The following is an 18,995-nucleotide window of genomic DNA, read 5'->3' on the forward strand; positions in this document are numbered from 1 at the left end:
GCTCCATGTTAAACTAGTCTCTTCAGGCCACTGTTCCAGACCCACCCTCGTGGGATGGTTAGACCTAAGCTGTCTAATTTCCAGCCTAAGTTTATTTGTGGCCAGTTTATCCCCATTCCCTCCCTGCTGGTAGGGTAAGAGCGTTAGATGATAGTCGCTGTAGAAGTGCCAAACATCATCAGCAATCCATCATCGTCACTGAGGTTTTATTAGCTGCACCGTGGGACTGGGACCGACTTCTGCAGGGAGAGGGGTTTGGGTTGAGTCCTCCTCTGTTGGTAGCAGCAGGAATGCTTCTGGGGTCAGAGCCCAGCTGGCAGCCCCATCGGGGCACCACAATGCTGCACCCAACCTCTCTCCCTATGTCTTCGTGTGCCCTGTCCAAGAGGTCTGGGCTCTCTGGGCAGGGCCTGGGTTCAGCCCCTGGCACAGGGCTTAGATCTCAGCCGGGACCCTTCCCCACCACCCCAGCAGCTGGCCCTGGCTGGGCTCCCACGTGGAGTCCGAAGATGCTGGCTGGAGCCCGGCCCTCGGCAGCCGCACACACAGCGAGGCCCCGGCCGGGGGCGCCAGGCCCAGACACTGCGGTGAGGGGCGCACGGGAGCGGCAGCGAGCGCAGACGCCTGCCACGGCTCCCTGCCCGCTCCCAGCAGCGTCCTGGCATGACCCAAGCACTTGGACTACAACTCCCAGAGCACCCTGCGGCGCCGAGCAGGCCCACCCAGCAGCGAGACGGCCCTGCCTTCCAAGGCCGCCCTCTGATTGGACACAGCAGGCGGTAAGGCCCGCCTTTTCTGCGCTATGATTGGATACAGCTGGAGACGCAGCCCTCCCCCTTCCCGTTTTCTGATTGGGTGGACTAGACGGCGCGCGCACGCCTGAAAAGCTGAAGTGATTGGCCATAGACGCCGGCTCGCTCCGCCCATGCTCTGTGATTGGGCAGGGCGGGAGGCTCGGCCCCGCCCCGTGTCCGCGGGTGGGCACCGGGCACTGGTGGCTGCAGGCTTGGGCTGCGCTGCGCCGGGCAGGCGGGCGGGGAGCCCGGAGCTGCGGCGGGCATGAGGTACCGGCGGGGCGGGGGAATGGGGCGGGCGGCTAGAAGAAAAGGGGAGGGGTCGCGGGAAGGGGGGTGGAGAGGAGACCCATGGGATGGGGGGTGTGAATGGGATGGGGGGTGCGAATGGGGAGGGGACCCATGGGATGGGGGGGTGAATGGGGAGGGGGGTGTGAATGGGGAGGGTGTGAATGGGATGGGGGGGTGTGAATGGGGAGGGGACCCATGGGATGGGGGGGTGAATGGGGAGGGGGGTGTGAATGGGGAGGGGACCCATGGGATGGGGGGGTGAATGGGGAGGGGGGTGTGAATGGGGAGGGGACCCATGGGATGGGGGGGTGAATGGGGAGGGGGTGCGAATGGGGAGGGGACCCATGGGATGGGGGTGTGAATGGGATGGGGGTGTGTGAATGGGGAGGGGACCCATGGGATGGGGGTGTGTGAATGGGGAGGGGACCCATGGGATGGGGGGTGTGAATGGGGAGGGGACCCATGGGATGGGGTGTGTGTGAATGGGATGGGAGTGTGTGAATGGGGAGGGGACCCATGGGATGGGAGGAGGTCTGGGGAGAGGACCCATGGGATAGCAGGTGGATGGGGAGGGGGTTTGGGGAAGGGACCCATGAGATGGGAGGGTGGATGGAGAAGGGGATATGAGGAGGAGCACCATGGGATGCGGGGGAATGAGGGGAGGTTATGGGGAGGGGACCCACGGGATGGGGGGATGGCTAGTGGAGGGGGTGTGTGGAAGGAAGCCAGAGGGAGGAGAGCCCATTGGAGTGGGGCAGTGGGTTAAGGGAAGGGGGACCCATATGGGATGGGAGAGTGTCTGTATGGATGTGTGTAGATAGAGGAGGGAATGGAGGAAGAATGAGGTGGGTGTCTGGGGTGGGTGCACTGGCAGTGGAGGGCATGGGGGAAGAAATGGGGCAGGAGGAAGCAGGTTAGCATGGAGTAGTATGAAGTTTTAGGAGCCAGAGACTGTCCAGGGCTGTGAAATGGGGGGAGGGCGCAGTAGACACTGGGCAGAAAGCTGGGTGTCTGTGTGCTAGAAGAGATTGAGGGACCGTACTGGGCTAGGGGATTGGGCTTTGGGCACTGGAGTAGAGGAGAAGGGGGTTCAGTCTGCCTTTGGGAGTCCGGAAGGAGGCAGGAATGTCAGGGAAGGAAAGGGGGGTTGGGATGGGAAGGGGAGGTGTGGATGGCAGCCGAGGGAATAGCAAGAGTGAAGCAAATCAACACTTGAGTGCTAAGCTCCAAGGAACTGGGAAAGTATCGGCTACGATGTGTGGGTGCTGAGAAAGTGTATTTGCCAGGGTGTGTGGGTGCTGTGGATGTGGGGGAAGGTGTTTCCAGTGGGGATACTGTGGGATTTGGCTGACAGGGGCAGGTGCCGGGCTGGTATGTACAGGCATGCACAGGTGTTTACGAGCAGACTGCTCCAGCCCGAGTGAGTTCTAGGGTTGTGGTGTGTGGGGACAAATTCTGGCCCCATTGAGGGCTTGTGAGGATGTCCTGGCCACCGTGGGGCTTTGTGGTCTGTGGGAACTGGAGCCTGTGCAGCCTTTCCCGATGTGTTGATCTTGGTTTTGAAAACAAAAATAGTTCTTGGAACTTGCAAAGCAGCTGGCCCCCTTGGCGGGATGACGCCCGGCAATCCGGCAGCCTACCGACGTGCCTCCACACGTCAGCATGTTACGGAATCCCGCGGTCCGCTCCTCCGCTGGCAAGGGGCCTGGGGTTCTGGCTAACCGCTCGCTGTGTGCATCCCTCCCCCAGACCACACACCCACGCGCAGGCTGCCCATATTGCTAGAGGCAGAGGACACCATATTCTGTCAGCACAGTTTCCTCCTTCAGCATCATCACTGTTGCGGGGAGGGGGAGAGGGAGCTCGGGGTTGTGAGGTGTGGAAGACACGAACGTATGACTGCATCAGCATCCCCATTGCTGTATCCCTCACGCCTCCTCACCATTGCCATGGCAACCTCCTATTGATGGTGTATTTATAGAGGAGGAAAACACTGTTCGGTGAAGGAGGGAGGGGACCCAATCGGGTGGGCGGTGAGGCCAGGTTCTGGGTTTGGGTTCCTTCGCTTGTTTGTCATCCTTAAGCAGAACAAAAAATTAACTCTTCAGTGTTCTCTGAGGTGGAGTGTTTTGTGTTCCAGATGCTGTGTTTTGTATGAGTGCCTGTAATGCTGCTGTGTTTAGAAATGTGAAATACATGCCTGGAATAGAAATGCATTTCTATGTAATCCAAGTCCCCTGCTGCTATGATACCCCCACAACAATTGTGTGTAGTATAGACACAGATATTCAAGTTCAAATCCACCAGGTTGTTTGTTCCATTGGATTAAATAGCCGTACTCCTTCATGCTTGGTGTACGCGCCCCTTCCTCACATGACCTGCATCCCATCAGCTGGCCGCTTGCAAGTATTGCTGGCCCTGCCCCATGCTTCTAATGAAGCTTCAGATATAAATTCTTCTTAAAATGAGCTTTCTTCCCTGCACAGATGCATTCCTGCAGGTAGGAGTGTATTTTCTCTGAGGGTGGGAGGGGAGGGGGGGGCGCGGCGCGGGTTGTACACTGCTGCTCATCAGAGATACCTTGTGGCCTTATAAACTGAAATTCCTGATTTCTAATCCCAGCTCTTGCCACTGCCATGTGTGAGGATACAATAATAGTTATAGGGCACCACCGTGAAGGTGACCAGATAGCAAGTGTGAAAATTGGGGTGGGGCTAGGGCAGTAATTGAGACCTATATAAGACAGAGCCTTGAATATAACAGCTTTCAAGTACCGAAAAGGGTGTTACCAGGAGGTGGGAGCAAAATTGTTCCCCTTGGCCTCTGAGGACAGGACAAGAAGCAAGGGGCTTAAACTGCAGCAAGGGAGATTTAGGCTGGACGTTAGGAAAAAGTTCCCAACTGTCAGGTGGTTGAACACTGAATAAATTGCCTAGGGAGGTCGTGGAATCTCCATCCCTGGAGATATTGAAGAGCAGTTTAGCTAAACATCTGTCAAGGATGATGTATGGCGCTCAGCCCTGCCGTGGGGACGGGGGACTGGACTTGATGACCTCTCGAGGTCCCTTCCAGTTCTAGTGTTCTATGAGTCTGAGAATTGCCCATTTGAAATCAGAGCATATTGTTGCTCTAACCACCTCTCTTCTAAGTATTGTTGAAGAGGATGAGGGTTTGCCTATAACCCTCTCCTGTTGTCACATACATCTTTGGTTTTTAATAAAACCTGAACGTAGCAAAAATTAGCCAGACCAAAGTAACCTCTGATCATAGCTGATGCGACTGATCACTTTATAGTCCAGAGAAGATCCAATTGGATAGTTACAAGTCCTCAGCTGGTGTCATGCCTGTGTTTTAGGGACCAAAGTTTCCTCTCTTAGGCTAATCAGAGCTTAGAAAAGATTTCCAGTGTTGGAAGCATCTATATCGGTCCATTTCTTCCTAGCCCCGGTGGTATGTCAGAGAGTAGACCGTAAAATCCGGTTCTCTTACTTCCTTTGTCCTCGCTTGAATTCCAGCATGTGTTTTGCAGTCAGTATTTCACAGACTTCTGAGTGCTTTAGGCCTCTGAAACTTGCATTCTGTATGACTATAGATTGATGTGGCTAGAACTGTGAGCAATAACCCAAAAGAGGCTACGTGCAAGGATCACTACTGCTTGTCCCGTTGGAGTGGGGGGGCAACTGCTTTGTGCTTCTGGAAGGCTTGCGCTCCTGGATTTTGAAGAGACGTGACGTTTCTTTGTAGCACTGGGGATTAAACGTAATTGGGCTTAGAAACTGTCTGTTAAGGACTGATCTGGAGCTGAGTATTGTGAATCCTGGACTTCAGATGAATGTAGCTTTTATTTCTGATTTCTCCTCTTCTTCCTCTTCTGCCCCTTCATAAGAACGGCCAGACTAGGTCAGACCAAAGCTCCATGCAGCCCAGTGTCCTGTCTGCCGACAGTGGCCAATACCAGGTGTCCCAGAGGGAGGGAACCAAACAGTAATGATCAAGCCATCTCTCTCCTGCCAGCCATCTCTGTCCTCTGACAAGCAGAGGCTGGGGACAGCATTCCTTACCCATCCTGGCTAATAGTCATTCATGGGTATTAACCTCCATGAATTTATCTAGCTTTTTTTCTAAACCCCGTTATGGTCCTAGCTTTCACAACCTAGGGGACTAGGGATCGCTCAGTGGTTTGGATATTGCTGTGTTAAACAGAGCATTGTGAGTTCAATCCTTAAGGGGGCCATTTAGGGATCTGGGATGGCACTTGAGCCATGAGGGCAGAGTACTGGACTCATGACCTCTCAAAGTCCCTTCCAGTTCTATGAGATAGGTATAGGTAAACCTCTTCTGGCAAGGAGTTCCACAGGTTGACAGTGTGAAGAAGAACTTCCTTTATTTCTTTTAAACCTGCTGCCCATTAATTTCATTTGGTGGCCCCTAGTTCTTATATTATGGAAACAAATAAATTCTGCTGCACATTTTTTTTACTCCTCTAGTTTGCAGTGTCACTAGAGCCCCTAGATCATGGGTTCCCAAATTGGGGTGTGTGAACAAATTCCAGGGGGGGCACGAGGCGACCCAGCCTCCCTGCCCCCCATCAAGTTTTGCTGCCCTGTTCAGTTCCTTTTTTTTTTTTTTTTTTGCTTGACAAATTTTGCTGCTATGGGGGGAATGAGGGTTTTTCAAAAATCAAAAAGGAGGGCATGATGCCAAAAAGTTTGGGAACCACTGCCCTAGATGGAATTGTGCCACTGTTCTGCTGTGCCGGTCTGAGATGGGGCCGGGGGTGGAAAGCCAAGGGAGTTCCTGCAATGGATTTAAGATGGGCACAGTGGAACGGTAGGAGACTAGATTCAGAAGGACCCACTGGTGAAGAGGAAATTCCTTTTGGATGGGGAGGGGCACCAGACGCTTCCGCGCCATGTGATTTCCTCGTGTAGAGCGAGCTCGCCTTCCCGATGCAGCGCCGCCTTCTTGAGTTTGCCGGCCGCCCCGCTGCTCTGAGTCCGGCCCCACGGCATTAATGGGACTCGTCTCACATGCGCCGCTGCTGTTGGTAGGCAGAGCGGCAGCGGAACACGCAACAGCTGGGTCCTGCTGCCGCTGCGTGGAAAAGCTGTGAACAGCAGGGGCGTCTCCTGGAACTGTTCATGGAGGAAAAGGGCTTAAAAATAAATACATTTGGAGGAGGCATGGCTGGAGCTGCAGAACTCCCCCCTCTTCCTCCTCCCAGCAGTGCTGCCCAGCTTTCTCTCTTCCTAGCAGCTGGGGATACTATTATTATATGATTGTTACTCAACTTGTGTGGCAGTGGCGCCTAGGGCCCCGGCCAGCATTCCCAGTCAGCTGAATGCTTGGATGGCTGCCCAGGAGAGATTCTGCGGCCACCCACCTGATTGGCAGAGCACCCACTGCTGCCCGTAACCACCAGCATGTCTCTCGATTGGTGGTGCACATCTGCACATGCCTCGGTGCACACAACACAATTTATTCTTCACAGGGATGGAAAAAATAGAGGGAACATTGTCCCTGGCTCATTACTGGGGGCCTCGATGCGCCAGGTGCTGTACAAACGCAGAATGGTGGGTCCCTGCCCCAAACAGCTTGCAGTCTGTGGGCAGGGGCTCTCGGTGGCAGGAAGAGGGGGCGTTTCCTCCTCCACGTGGCTGGTGTATTCACCCGAAGGCTGGCGGAGCTGGGGGCAGTTTTTAGGCCTGTAGGGTGTGCTGCCAATCGGCTTTTTTCGTCTGGGGGAAGAAATCTTGTTTCTCGCCCTCTGCCTGGCTGATCTTCCGTTTGACGGACGCGGTTTGGAGGCACCCAAGAGTCCAAACTCGTCCAGGGGCCCCGATCCTGTGAGGTGGTTGCGCACCCTCCGCTCCTGCTGCGTGAGGGAGTTGAGAGGCTACACGCGAAAGGCGAACGCAGCAGCACAAAGAGCGCTTTGGCCGGGATGGTGGACGCACCGCCTCAGCCGACATCAGCTGGGAAAGGTGCTGGCTTAGCACGTGGTGGGTTTTGACAGCGGGGCTGCGTCAGGGGTCTGGATTTTTTTCACAGCCCTGCCTGACAGGGCTACTCTGGCAAAACTTTAGTGAATGGCCTGGCCTCAACAGGATGGGCCGTAGCTTCTCAGACGTCTCCCAAATGCCGGCTGTGGTTTTGACCGGCTGACAGAACTTTCCTGGCCAGGTAGGAGGCACTGGCCCTGCGGTTTGGTGGCTAATGTTCGGGCAGATGGTGCCGGAGGTGGCCTGGCAGCGAACTAAGAAGTCTGCTGCAGTAGGGAGAGGTTTGTAAAGCGCTTTGCGTGCCAGCCTGAGGCTAGATGGCACAAGGCAGATGTGTGGGGATGCGATGGACCAGAAGCCATGGCCGGGTTTCTCGCCTCTCCTGCTGAAGTGGGGCCCAGTGTTCCCTGGGGAACAACGATTCCCTGAGCTGATGGATGGGAGTCCCTGTAGGCCTTGCGGCCTGCTTCTTGCGCGCGCTCACAGGCCCTGTCACGAAGCGGGGAGATCTTGGGGCGGATCAGAGGCCGAATGGGCGTGCGGGGGAGAGGGCTAAGGGGGGTTTGGTGGGCCGGCAAGGGCCAGCTGCCGTTCTGTGTACCTAAAGAGCCCGGAGGAGGTATGGGGGGGGGGGGTCATGGCTTCCCACAGAGGTGGTGGGTCTGGAGAGTTCAGCTGAGACCTGCCGCGGGCCCCAGAAAAATCCACCTTTCCCCATGGGTCAGTCCTGCTACTGGTGTGACCCAAGGCTTGGAGCCGAGGGCCTGAGGCTCGGAGCCCTCCATGATGCTCCCATTTTCTTCCCCACAGGTAGGTGAGAGCCCCGAGGGTCTGAGCAAGGCAGCATGGCAAGTAAGTATTTCCCAGCGGGGGCCTTGAGGGCCAGGGCGGGGGAGCAAGTGAGGTTCCCCCCCCCCCACACACACTTCTTCCTCCAGGAGGGGTGGAGAGGTCTCCTGCCGGGGGGGTGAGAAAGGGCTGCCGGGCTCCTCCTGTCTGTGGGGCCGTGGGCGACAGAGGTGGGGCCGTGTCCTGGCCCCTTCTGGGAGTGGAGGCCCAATGCCCGGCTTTGTCTGCTGCACATCTCTTTGCCGCGTGTTGCCGGGCGGCAGACTCGGAGCCCGTGGGCCAGAAGAGCAGTTGGGCCAATTGCCGGTCCCTTCTGCAGGCACCCCGGGCCAGCAGGGCGTTTTCAGTCATCCACGTCTGGTTCAGCCTGGCCCCGAGCCGGGGTAGGCTCAGCTCGCTGGCCTGATAACCCCACTCCCTTCCCACAGCCTGCTGGTCCCTGCCGCTCGGCTTTCCACGCTGCGCGGCGCCCTTCCCTGTGCTGCTCCTTTGCGCACGGTGTTCGCAACAGTCGGCTGCCTCCGCAACAGGTCGACTTAGTTGCCAGCAGGCTCCGAGGAGGGTTCCCTGGGAGCATGGTAGGGGCAGACGGGAGAGTACTGGCACTGCTGGCCAGCTGGGGCGGGGAGGTGACCCTGCAGCCGGTGTGCAGATGAACCGCCAAGCGGCCAGCTCTGCTGCGACCGGATCCCAGGCCCGGTGCTTCAGCGGGTTAAAGCTGGGTCCACGCCCCGCATCTGATCTCGAAAGAGCCACGCTGAATCCTCCTGCTGGGTCTGGTGTGCAGCCCGCCGGGCTGCTGGACGGCACGGCGGCTGCGGGCTTGGAGGGGAGCCCTGCCTCTGAAGCCAGGTTGGGAGAGCCCAGGGATCGGCTTGGTGAGTGACGGGATCCGGAGCCGAGAGTGGAGGCAGCGGTCGAGCTGAGCCGGCTGGAGGAGCCGGGAGACGAGGGCTGCTCCGTGCCAGGTAGGCAGTGCTTTGCTGTGTGTATGGTGCCAGCGGGAGGCGGAAGGGCCCACCTCTCTCACGCCCCTGCCATCCCCTCTTCCCTGCCCAGCACCTCTGTGGCCGCGTCAGCCGCTGCGCCCTGGCAGGGTGGCTGTGCCCAGCAGTTGCTGAGCAGGGCTGTGTGCCTGGACTCGGAGCTGGAGAAGCAAGCGGGGGGGATGAAATAACACAAACCACAGCTTAAGTCTGCAAATAAGACTTTGGTTGCAGGAAGCTCTGGGCTGCTGTGGGTCTGGCACGTCATGACCATGAGGGTAAGCCAGCAGCCTGGTTAACTATGTCCATTACCTAACCAGGTAACAGGCAGCCAATAGAAATGGAGGTAGGAATTTCAAACTGGGACAAAGGAGTTTTTCGGTTTTTCCCTCCTCTGTCCCTGGGCAGTTTCTCCCCAGCTTCCCTTATCGATGCTCTCGTTTGTTTGTTTTTCATTCTAGAAGCCAGTACAGCATGGCAGATGTCCCAGAGCGGGGAATGGGGCAGGTGGCCGGGTTGCAGAGTGGCTGGCGATCCTGAGGTCCAGGAGAAGGAGGGAACAGCCTTGTCCCTTCAGGAAACGCCGAGGGAGTCTCAAAGGAGCTGGGGAGGAGGAAGCGAGGGGCGCTCTTGAAAGAAAGGCTGGGCCGAAGCAGGAGGGGGAGGCGCTGGGGCCAGGCTATTTCCAGAATGAGAGGCGGTGACTTGAGCATAGACCACTGCGCTGGGAAACATCCACCCAGCGCACGAAGGCCCAAGAGCTGATGACTGTCAAGGCCGAGCCAGCAACCGGTCCCTGCGTCCTGCTCAGTACGAGCCTGCTCAGCTGGCCAGTGCTCCTCTCGGGACTGCTCCCTCAGCCATGGCCCGGGAAGCTCCTTCGCAAAGCGTGAAGAACTAGGAGAGCCGGGGCCCTTGATGACCCTGTCAAATGGTCTCTCCGTTGCCCCTGCTTTTGTATGTCTGTTGCTCTGCTCTAGCACGGCAGCTGCAGAATAAAGTGGGTTCTGGAGAAAAGTTCGTGTGACTCACATCCTTCAGACCGGCCTTCATTATCCGTGCCAGGAGCAGGAGTACCAGCCTCAGAGCGGGCTACTAAGAAGCCGGGCAGAAGCCCCTAGCTGCCTGTGATTCTGTACTTAGGTTTCACCAACCAGTTATTAAGAGTAAACTCGTTAGGCTGGGGTGGTTAATAAGTGGCCCGCGGGCCGGACGCACTTTGCCAAGGGTGGCTGCCGACGCTTTATTTTCCTGCACGTTTGCAGGTACGGTCATTCGCAGCTCCCATTGGCCGCAGGTCGCCATTCCCAGCCCATGGGAGCTGCAGGCAGCAGTGTCCCGGGCTGTGCTGCTTCTCACAACTCCCATTGGCCGGAACCAGCGATCCACAGCCAATAGGAGCTGCAAGCTACTGAACCTGCGAACGTGCAGGTAAATAAAGCGCTAGTGGTCCACCAGGGACTAACTCTAGCGAAACGCAGACCACGTACAGCCCACCCCTGCCTTAGGCGCCATCACAGGCAGCGCCCTGGGTGCTCTCATCTTGCCACCCAGGTGAGTGTACCTTTGTGATGGTCCTGGACAACAATCACAGCAGCATTCAGGTTACTCCCAGTTCCAAAGGACCAGTCATTTACCGCACATCAGTGGCACCTTAGGTTTCACACTGACGACAACACCTGTAACGAATCTTCTGAGAAACTATTTAAAGATTCCTTAAATAAAAAAAGGAAAGGAGCTATTTACAAGATTAAAGCAGACTGCAGAAATAGATACACAGACGAATTGCAAAATGTTAAGTTTCAAGAGGTAATAGAAGCTTCTATAAAAAGCAAGCTGTGTATGTCCTTTAGGGCTAACCCGGGCCAAGCTCTAAGGATCTTTTGCTTGTGCCTGGAACATCTTGGCTACGTCTAGACTGGCATGATTTTGCGGAAATGCTTTTAACGGAAAAGTTTTTCTGTTAAAAGTATTTCCGCAAAAGAGCGTCTAGATTTGCAAGGATGCTTTTGCGCAAAAGCATCCGTGGCCAGTCTAGACGAGATTTTTGTGCAAGAAAGCCCCGATTGCCATTTTAGCCATCGGGGCTTTTTTGCGCAAAACAATTCTTCCCTGTCTACACTGGCCCTCTTGAGCAAGTATTCTTGCACAAGAGGGCTTTTTCCTGAGCGGCAGCGTAAAAGTATTTGCGCAAGAAGCACTGATTTTGTACATTACAAAGTCAGTAGTCTTGTGCAAATTCAAGCGGCCAGTGTAGACAGCTGGCAAGTTTTTGGGCAAAAGCGCCTGCTTTTGCGCAAAATCTTGCCACTCTAGATGCACCCCTTGAGTCCAGACTCCAAGCAGCATAAAGATCCAGTACTTCTGTGTTAGGTGTGTTTATTCCTATTGCCCCATGTGTTCTGAGTTGTGAACTCAGCTGACGGGAGGAATCCACTTTTGGGGCTCATCTTCATGTGCAGGGGCGGGGAGGAGAACAAAGCAACAAATGTCTTTTGTTCTCTTTAATGGCTCACAGTAGACCATCAGGAGTTGATGGGCCTTCCTCTTGGCCAGGACGTAACCCCTCTGTTGGTGATCTGTGCCTGAGATTAATGTCTCTCCTGTCTGGTGACTTACCGTGTCAGAGAATCTTCCCATGCAAATGATTCCGCATTACTCCTAGCCTTTGTCCCCTAGCTTGTAAAGTGAGATCAATGCATGCAGCAACTCACAAGCATTCAGTGAAGTCTAAACAGGCTGTTAAATTCTAACACCTATTTTAACAGCGCTCAGGCACAGGTCAGCCCGACAGTTTCCAGCTGTGTATTTATCAGTGCTCAGCTGAGACATGGGGACCTTTCCATGAGCTGCCAACATTACACTCCCTCTGTCAGCAGTTCCTCCTCCATCAATTCTCTCCCTAGAGCAAAGATGAATAAATGGGGGGAGGAGGAGAAAGTATCTACAGTAACCCATCAGGCGTGTCCTGTCCTGACCAAAAGCGCGTGGCACGGCATGGCTGTAATTCCTAATACACCTCACTGCCTCCGGAGTCGGATAATCCGTAACACCACTTGCCCGGTTAGTTGAAAGTAGGAACGTGAAGGTCACGTGATGACATAAGGAGAAATGTGCCACCAGGTTGGCCACAGATTATTCCTGGGGGTGGCTCAGTGGTGTGAGCACTGGCCTGCTAAGCCCAGGGTTGTGAGCTCAATCCTTGAGAGGCCTGTAGGGGTCTGAGGTGAATCTGTGAGGGATGGTACTTGGGCCTGCTGTGAGGGCAGGGGACTGGACTTCCTGACCCCTTAAGGTCCTGTCCAGCTCTGTGAGATGGGTATATCTCCATTTGCTTGGGTAAAGACAAGGAACATTTGTGATTAGCAGAGAGCATGGGCCTTCCTCTGAGGCCAAGCTGCCTGCTGGTCTGATGAGCAACTTGCTTGGTGTGTAGCAGGCTGGCTCTGTGCAAGTTGCTTCGCATCCTGTGTCTGTGTCATGAACTTGCAGATGTGGTTGTTACAGTGGTCAGTCAAGTGTCCTGTCTGTCCCTGCCCTGGTATCGGGTCCCCAGGTTTGTGCCACCGGGGAGTGGTTCCATGAACTGAGGTTGGCCTGTGGGGTGACCCCTGCGGGGAGGGAGACATCACGGCCTGTGCTGGTCAGTAGGGTTGCTTGGAAGAGTCCAGGTGTTTCTGAGCACTTGGGGGGGGGGGGAGGGAGGGTGTTTGCATTTGCATGATCTTCCTGTGGCCTCCTGCCCCTCTCCCCCTCTCCCAGTAAAGGGGACCCCTTGCTTTGGCACATGTAGGTTCCACTGATTGGAGCCAGCCATCTGGGTTATCCATGAATTTGCTCTCCTGCCTTGGCTGGTGGTTGGTGCCCACAGCATGGAAGGCCGTGCCATTGTGAGAGTCCCACCTGGAACCCCAGGGACAACCAGCTGTCCTGGCTAGATAGTGCCCACTGGGAACAGCCCCTTGTCTGCAAGGGTGACCAGCATGTGCCTCCTCGGGGGCTGGTGCTTCCGCATTCAGGCTTGTCTCACCCTTGCGGCACTGAAAAGCGTCTGTTCTTAGTATGAAGTTCTGCTGCTCCTCCCAGGGCCCGCCCGCACCACATGCAGTTCAGGGGGGACATAGATCCAGCCGTTGGGGGGGGGCAGCCGGAGAGGCACGGCCGAGGAGTGGGAGCGGCTGGCTTTGGCCTGGGGTGCTCCACAGGTGTGGTTGGGGCGCTCCTGCGCTTCGTAGCTGCTGGGGAGACACCTCTGCAGAGCTGCAGCGGACACCTTCCCTGAGCTGAGCATGCCCCGGGCCGGTTGGAGAAAGGGAGGGGGAAATAACGTCAGCTTCTGGGGACGGTGGGTGTGTGTCCTTCCCTCCCCGCCCCTCCCTCTGGGCTCACAGAGAGCCTCTTGGCCCTTCCCATGAGGCACCGTGGCCGGGCGGTGTGCTGAGAAGGCGGGACGGGTAATGCAGCCAAGGGGGTTCCTGTTCCTCATCCCTGTGCCTAAGACTGTCTCCTGTGATGGGTGCGGGGGGGGGAGGAGGGGGAACCTGGTGTGAGCCAGGGTGCGGGGGGGGGAGGAGGGGGAACCTGGTGTGAGCCAGGCCAGGTCCCCCCCGCAGTGCACCAGCCTTAAATGCCAAAGGCTGTGGATTGTGGGGGGGCTGGGTGTGCGGGGCTCCTCAGCGCCTCTCTGCCTTGTGTGTTTCAGTGTTCCTGGGGGCCACGCACGCCCACTCGGTCCTCAGACGCTTCCCCCGCGCCAACGGCTTCCTGGAGGAGTTCCGCCAGGGCACCATCGAGCGGGAGTGCATAGAGGAGATCTGCAGCTACGAGGAGGTCAAGGAGGTGTTTGAGAACAAGGAGAAAACAGTACGTGAGGGGGAGGCGGCGGGGCCCAGAGCCCGCTTAGCGGAATGACTCAAGGGTGGGGGGGGGGTCGCCCTGCCCATGCGGTGCTTTGTTTCCTGGATGTCAGCGGGAAACCTGGGCTCAGCTTTCACTTACACACCTCTCCCACGCGGCGCCAGCTCCCCTCCAGGTGAGTCTGCCTTGGGAGCCGTGGGGTTGGCAAGGCATTGCCGGCCCAGCCAACCCGTGCTCCTGAGTGCTCCCTGCTCCCATGTGCTCCTGGCCGGCCGCCCTGCGCCTCCGGCCCCCATGTGCTCCCGGCCGGCCGCCCTGCGCCTCCGGCCCCCATGTGCTCCCGGCCCGGCCGCCCTGCGCCTCCGGCCCCCATGTGCTCCCGGCCCGGCCGCCCTGCGCCTCCGGCCCCCATGTGCTCCCGGCCCGGCCGCCCTGTGCCTCCGGCCGCCCTGTGCCTCCGGCCCCCATGTGCTCCCGGCCCGGCCGCCCTGTGCCTCTGGCTCCTGGCCTGCTCTCTGCCCCCCAGACTAACCATGGCAGAAGGTGGTGCTAGCCCGGGGGCCCTCAGCCTCTCATTGGGCCGCTTGCTGCCATGCGCCCAGGATCCCAGAGTCCTGCGCGTTGGTTCCCATGATGCATCAGCGGCTGCCCCATGGGTCCTGCTTCGGCGACACGGGGAGGGTGGGGCTGTGAGGGAGCAGCCCCGGGCTGTACCCCGCTCCCCTGCCGAGGGGCACCGCTCTGAGGCGAAGGCCTGACGGGGGCTGCTTTGTGCCCCGCTGCAGATGGAGTTCTGGAAAGGCTACACCAACTCTGTCTACTCCGTCAAGGACCCGGGGCCGGGCACGGAGCGCTCGGACGCCATGTACGTGGTGGTGCCTCTCCTGGGCGTGGCGCTGCTCATAGTCATCGCCCTGTTCATCATCTGGAGGTGCCAGCTGCAGAAGGCCACGCGCCACCGCCCCTCGTACGCCCAGAACCGCTACCTGGCCAGCCGTGCGGGCCGCAGCCTCCCCCGGGTCATGGTGTACCGAGAGACCTCTCACAGCCAGGGGGAAGGCCAGAGCCAGCGTGAGCCGGGCGCCCGGGGGCCTGCCGACGGCCGGGCCGGGGGCGGCTCCCACTTGGATGGCACCCTCTACCCGCCGGAGCACTCCGTCTCCGTCCTCTCCAGACTGTCCAGTGCCACCCCTCCCCCTTCCTACGAGGAGGTGACCGGGCACCCGGAGAGCAGCAGCAGCAGCAGCGGCGAGGAGACCAGCGTCTCCTATAACGACCCGCCGCCCAAGTACGAAGAGATCGTGGGCGCGGCCCCTGCCGTGGGCAAGTAGCGGTGCCAGCCCCCTGCGCCCGGACCCTCCTTGCGGTGTAAATCTCTCTCACACTCTTACCAGACGCTGCCATCACGGGAAAGCCTTACCTTCTTCGCTCACCAAAAATGTCTGTCCCCGACGCGGGGAGGGGCGCCGGCGGCCAGGCGGGGGGGCCGTGGGGAGCAGCCCCTGCTGCCAGATGGCACGCGCCCCGAGCTCTGCCCTCCTGCGTGGAGAGACCTGCCCCCGAGAGGCACCCGGGTGGGTGGTAGTTCCTGGGTGCCCATGATCGCGGGGTAAAGGGGTCTCCCGGCAGGGCTCACGGGGCGTCCCTCTCCCTGCATCCCCGCCGCGCCTCGTTTCGTTTTGTGGGGGAAGCGGAGCGGCAGGGGCAAAGGCCTCCCAAGGGCCGAGTGGCGCTTCTGCCCGAGCGACGGGGCGCTCTCAGCCGCGGGGAGGGGCGTGCCGCGGCGCGCCAGGCGGCCCTTTCCCAGAAGTGCCGTAGGAGCAGAGTGGCCGCTGGCCCTGTGGGGATTCTCCTCAGCGCGTTCCATCCAAAACCGAGCACTCGGGTCATCCTGATTGGAACCAGCCGCACTGCTGCCTTGGCACCCCCCGCCCCCTGTATATGCACATGCCGGCACCGGGACGCTCGGGGGGATCGACTTCTCCTCAGTTCCTTGCCGGGGCGTGCGTGGGAGTGTCAAACGTGCGTGCGCCTCGCACGGCCTTGCACAGCGGGGGTGAAACGTAGCCGCTCTACCGGCCAGATGCCGTTGAGCTCTGTCTCCTCCCTCCTCGCCCGCCTGAGGGGGTGTCATCACCTGAGGGAAGGACCTGCGGCCGGGGAGATGCTCTGTGATCCGGTGTCTTCTCTCCACAGGGGGTGGCCCACGGGTGAGCGCCTGTGAGGAGAATGTCTCTGGACGGGGGCACCTGGAGCTTGTGTCTCCGTGACCCCCGGCTCCGTGTGACATGTCTGTTCCAGGGAGCGAGCCCTCTGGCTGGGATTGCCCTGGGCCTCCTGTCTCTGTGTGGCTGAGGCAGGCGGGCGGTCTGCCTCGTTGCCTTGTGTGACGCCAAATCCGAGACTGGTCCTGGCAGGTTTTTAAGGCTCTCCCCGTTTTAAGGGTGGGGGTGTCTCTTCCTCCTTGGCGTTGCCCCATTCCGCCTCCCCCACCAGCTCCGACCTCTGCCAGGGCCTTTCCCATAAATCGGATGCTGTTACAGAGGGGAGACTCCATCCCTTTCCTTGTCCCACCGTGCACCAGCATCCGGTCTGCGAAGCATCTGCCCAACGGGGGGGCACTGCCCAACATGCTCACCAGGCTGGAGGCAGATGCGGCGCAGCGGCCCTTCCCCATGGGCCGCCGTCCCGCCTGCCAGCTAGCACGGTGAGAGTGGGAGACTGGTCTCCTTTGAGGCCCACGCCGTGGTCCGTGCTGCGGCTGCCAAGGCTCTGGGGCTTGTGAGTTGGGGAACTCACCCGTAGGGCTGGACGCACCTGGGCCAGGCCACCGGGGCGTGCGTCAACATCTTGTGCTGCCCCTTGCCGGCCGGGCAGAGCTAAGGAACGAGGGAAAGGGGGAGGGAAATTGTGGGGGAACCTGCCCTTGTGAATAAAGTGGGGGTAGGAAGCGGTTTCAGTAGGGGGCGTGTTTCATAGACGCCGCCTACCTCTCTTGGCAGCTGTGACTCTGTGTGGAAGATCCCATCGTCGCAGGACTCTGGGCTTTGTAAGCAACCACCAGAGCTAAGGAAGACCACGCGCGCGTGGCATCTGCATGGTGTGGGGCAGATGTGCTGAAGGCTAGGCCTGGGAGCTAGAAGCTCTGGGTTCTAGCCCTGTCACAGATGTTGGGACAGTCACTTACCCTCTCTGTGCTTCTGAGGGACAGTGTCTGCGGGGCATTTTGCGGCTAAATTCGTGGCACGGAAAGTGCTTGGAGATCTGTGGATGCAGGGTAAAGGGGCGGAGCTTAGGAAGGTTCCCTCTAAGATTCCGTGTGGGCTTGCGGAGGGCCGTGAAGATTTCACTCTTCTCCGTGGGGGCTTAGGAGGGCCTTGGTGTGTGGATGCGGGTTGGATTGTCTGGGTTTCCCCTCAGGGCTGAGCTGAGCACCAAGCTCTAGGGTGAACAAAGTAAAACCAGAACGCGCTGTCAGACCGTCTCCCACGCTTGCCCGCGCGGCTCCCTCCGCTCTGTCCTGGGGCCTATTGCAGAATGCCTGGGACGTGCAGAAATCGAGGGAGTAGGCAGGCCTGGATCTCTCCGAATTTTGTCTGCGTTTTTTTTTTTTAAAGAGGCCGGGCCACGCTCACTGGTCAGGTTTGGGGGGTGAAATATCTTTTTTCAAAGATCTGGGTTTTTTTAGCCACTGACTTTTTATTGGGGCTGGAGCTTCAAGATCCGAACCTCATCAGTAGTTACAGAGAGCAGCTTAATGAATTGGCGGATCCAATTCCTGCTGTTCTGAGGGCACAACTCCATTCTCGTGCCCCGGCAGCAAATCTGGCTCTGACTCCCGTCACTTTTGTTACTGTTTCTCTGTGGGCTTTTGCCTGCCTCCAAATTCTTTCCTTCTCTCCCCCTGTCTTTAGAACATAGAAGCACAATGAGGCGAGTAAAGCCAGAGAGAAACCCCAGCAACAGAAAGGGTTAGTGAACCCAACAAAAACAAGTGACAGTAAACCTTCCCGAAATCTTTAAACCTCTCCCGCATCCCTGGGAGTCTAAAATCTGCAACCCTGGGCTAGGGCAGAGGAGCCAGAAAGTGCCTAGGGCAGGATGGCCAGGCCGTGCACCAATCTCACAAATGGCCGAAAGTGAACTCGATTTGCTTTCGAGACTCCAAAATGTTGCTATTCCCCTGGAAGGCTAATTTGGTCTTGCAGGGTCTGATATTTCACTTCATGGTGTCTCCTTTTCACCGCTGCTTTGGAGAGTAGCTGATGACTGCTTACTGGAGCCGAGCAATGATTTGGCTCTGTCGTTTCTCGAGGAGAGCTGGCTTATTGGTGACGGTGTAGTGCTGCTGAGTTGTGTAGTGCGTGTAGCCTATTCGGCCCCAGAGCCGGCCCCACTCGGCCCCGGGGCCGGCTCCACCCCAGGATAGGCATGAAAGGAATTGCTAAGGGAATGACACTGCCCGTCCGCCTGTTGCATGCCCTCCTGGTAAGCAATCCAGTTGCTTCTCTGGGTTGCACCTCCAGCTGGCTCTGCAACCTCCCTGCAAGGAGCTTTGCTTAGCAAGGGGGCTCCTGCCCCCTCCCTTGTGCCCCACCTTGCTCTCGCTGGCAGCCCCGCGATGTGGTGGTCTCACTGTACAAGTATTGAAGTGTCCAGCACTGCCATCCCTATTAATGTTACTGAGCACAAATCTCACTCCTCCACCCCCAAAAAGCACTGGCAAGGACATTTTAGCTGGTTGGAAATGCCCGTCACTACATATACCTCTCAGCTGTCCCCGGTTCTGGTCCAAGCACACCCCGTGTTCTCTTACCCCTTCATGTTGGAAAACAGCCGACAGCAGAAAGGTTGACTCAGGAACCTGAGGGTGCGAGAAAATCTTATTTCTGTGCCGGGGCAGCTGCTTGCACTCTGTGTGTTGTGTCCCTCTCCTTCTGGGTCTGTGTCCACATGTGGGCCATGGCATATGGTCTATAGCTAGGTCAGGATCCACCGGAACTTGAAAAGGAGCAGAGAGAGGTGGGAATTTCTTCCTCCCTCTCTCCCTCTTACAGTCACAGTGATGAACCCTGCGGTTTGAATTGTGTACAACTTGGTCTATTTCTGTGCCAAAACATTATTTATTAAAAAAACCACCGTCAAAACTGTGCATTGTCATTTTTCCCTGCCTGGACCTGTGGGCACCAAGTTATTTGGAAAAGCCAGGACCCGTT

At 57.9% G+C, this 18,995-nt stretch overlaps 1 protein-coding gene across 1 annotated transcript; it reads left to right on the forward strand.

Annotated features, from left to right (window-relative positions):
* Nucleotides 1–922: 922 nt before the first annotated feature.
* Nucleotides 923–18,995, forward strand: PRRG3 (proline rich and Gla domain 3). The gene is made up of 4 exons (XM_075896694.2): nt 923–1,064; nt 7,898–7,939; nt 13,625–13,785; nt 14,565–18,995. Exons 2-4 carry the CDS (start codon nt 7,933–7,935, stop codon nt 15,108–15,110), a joined length of 714 nt encoding a protein of 237 aa, XP_075752809.1. The 5' UTR covers nt 923–1,064; nt 7,898–7,932; the 3' UTR covers nt 15,111–18,995.

Source organism: Pelodiscus sinensis, chromosome 13, assembly GCF_052426305.1.
Source record: "Pelodiscus sinensis isolate ZL-2025 chromosome 13, ASM5242630v1, whole genome shotgun sequence".
NCBI classification, from domain to species: Eukaryota; Metazoa; Chordata; order Testudines; family Trionychidae; genus Pelodiscus; species Pelodiscus sinensis.

Excerpts from the sequence above, each read along its gene's own strand:
- PRRG3 (XM_075896694.2), top strand. Across the intron at positions 13,786-14,564 it reads TTGAGAACAAGGAGAAAACA|ATGGAGTTCTGGAAAGGCTA; the intron begins GTACGTGAGGGG and ends GCCCCGCTGCAG.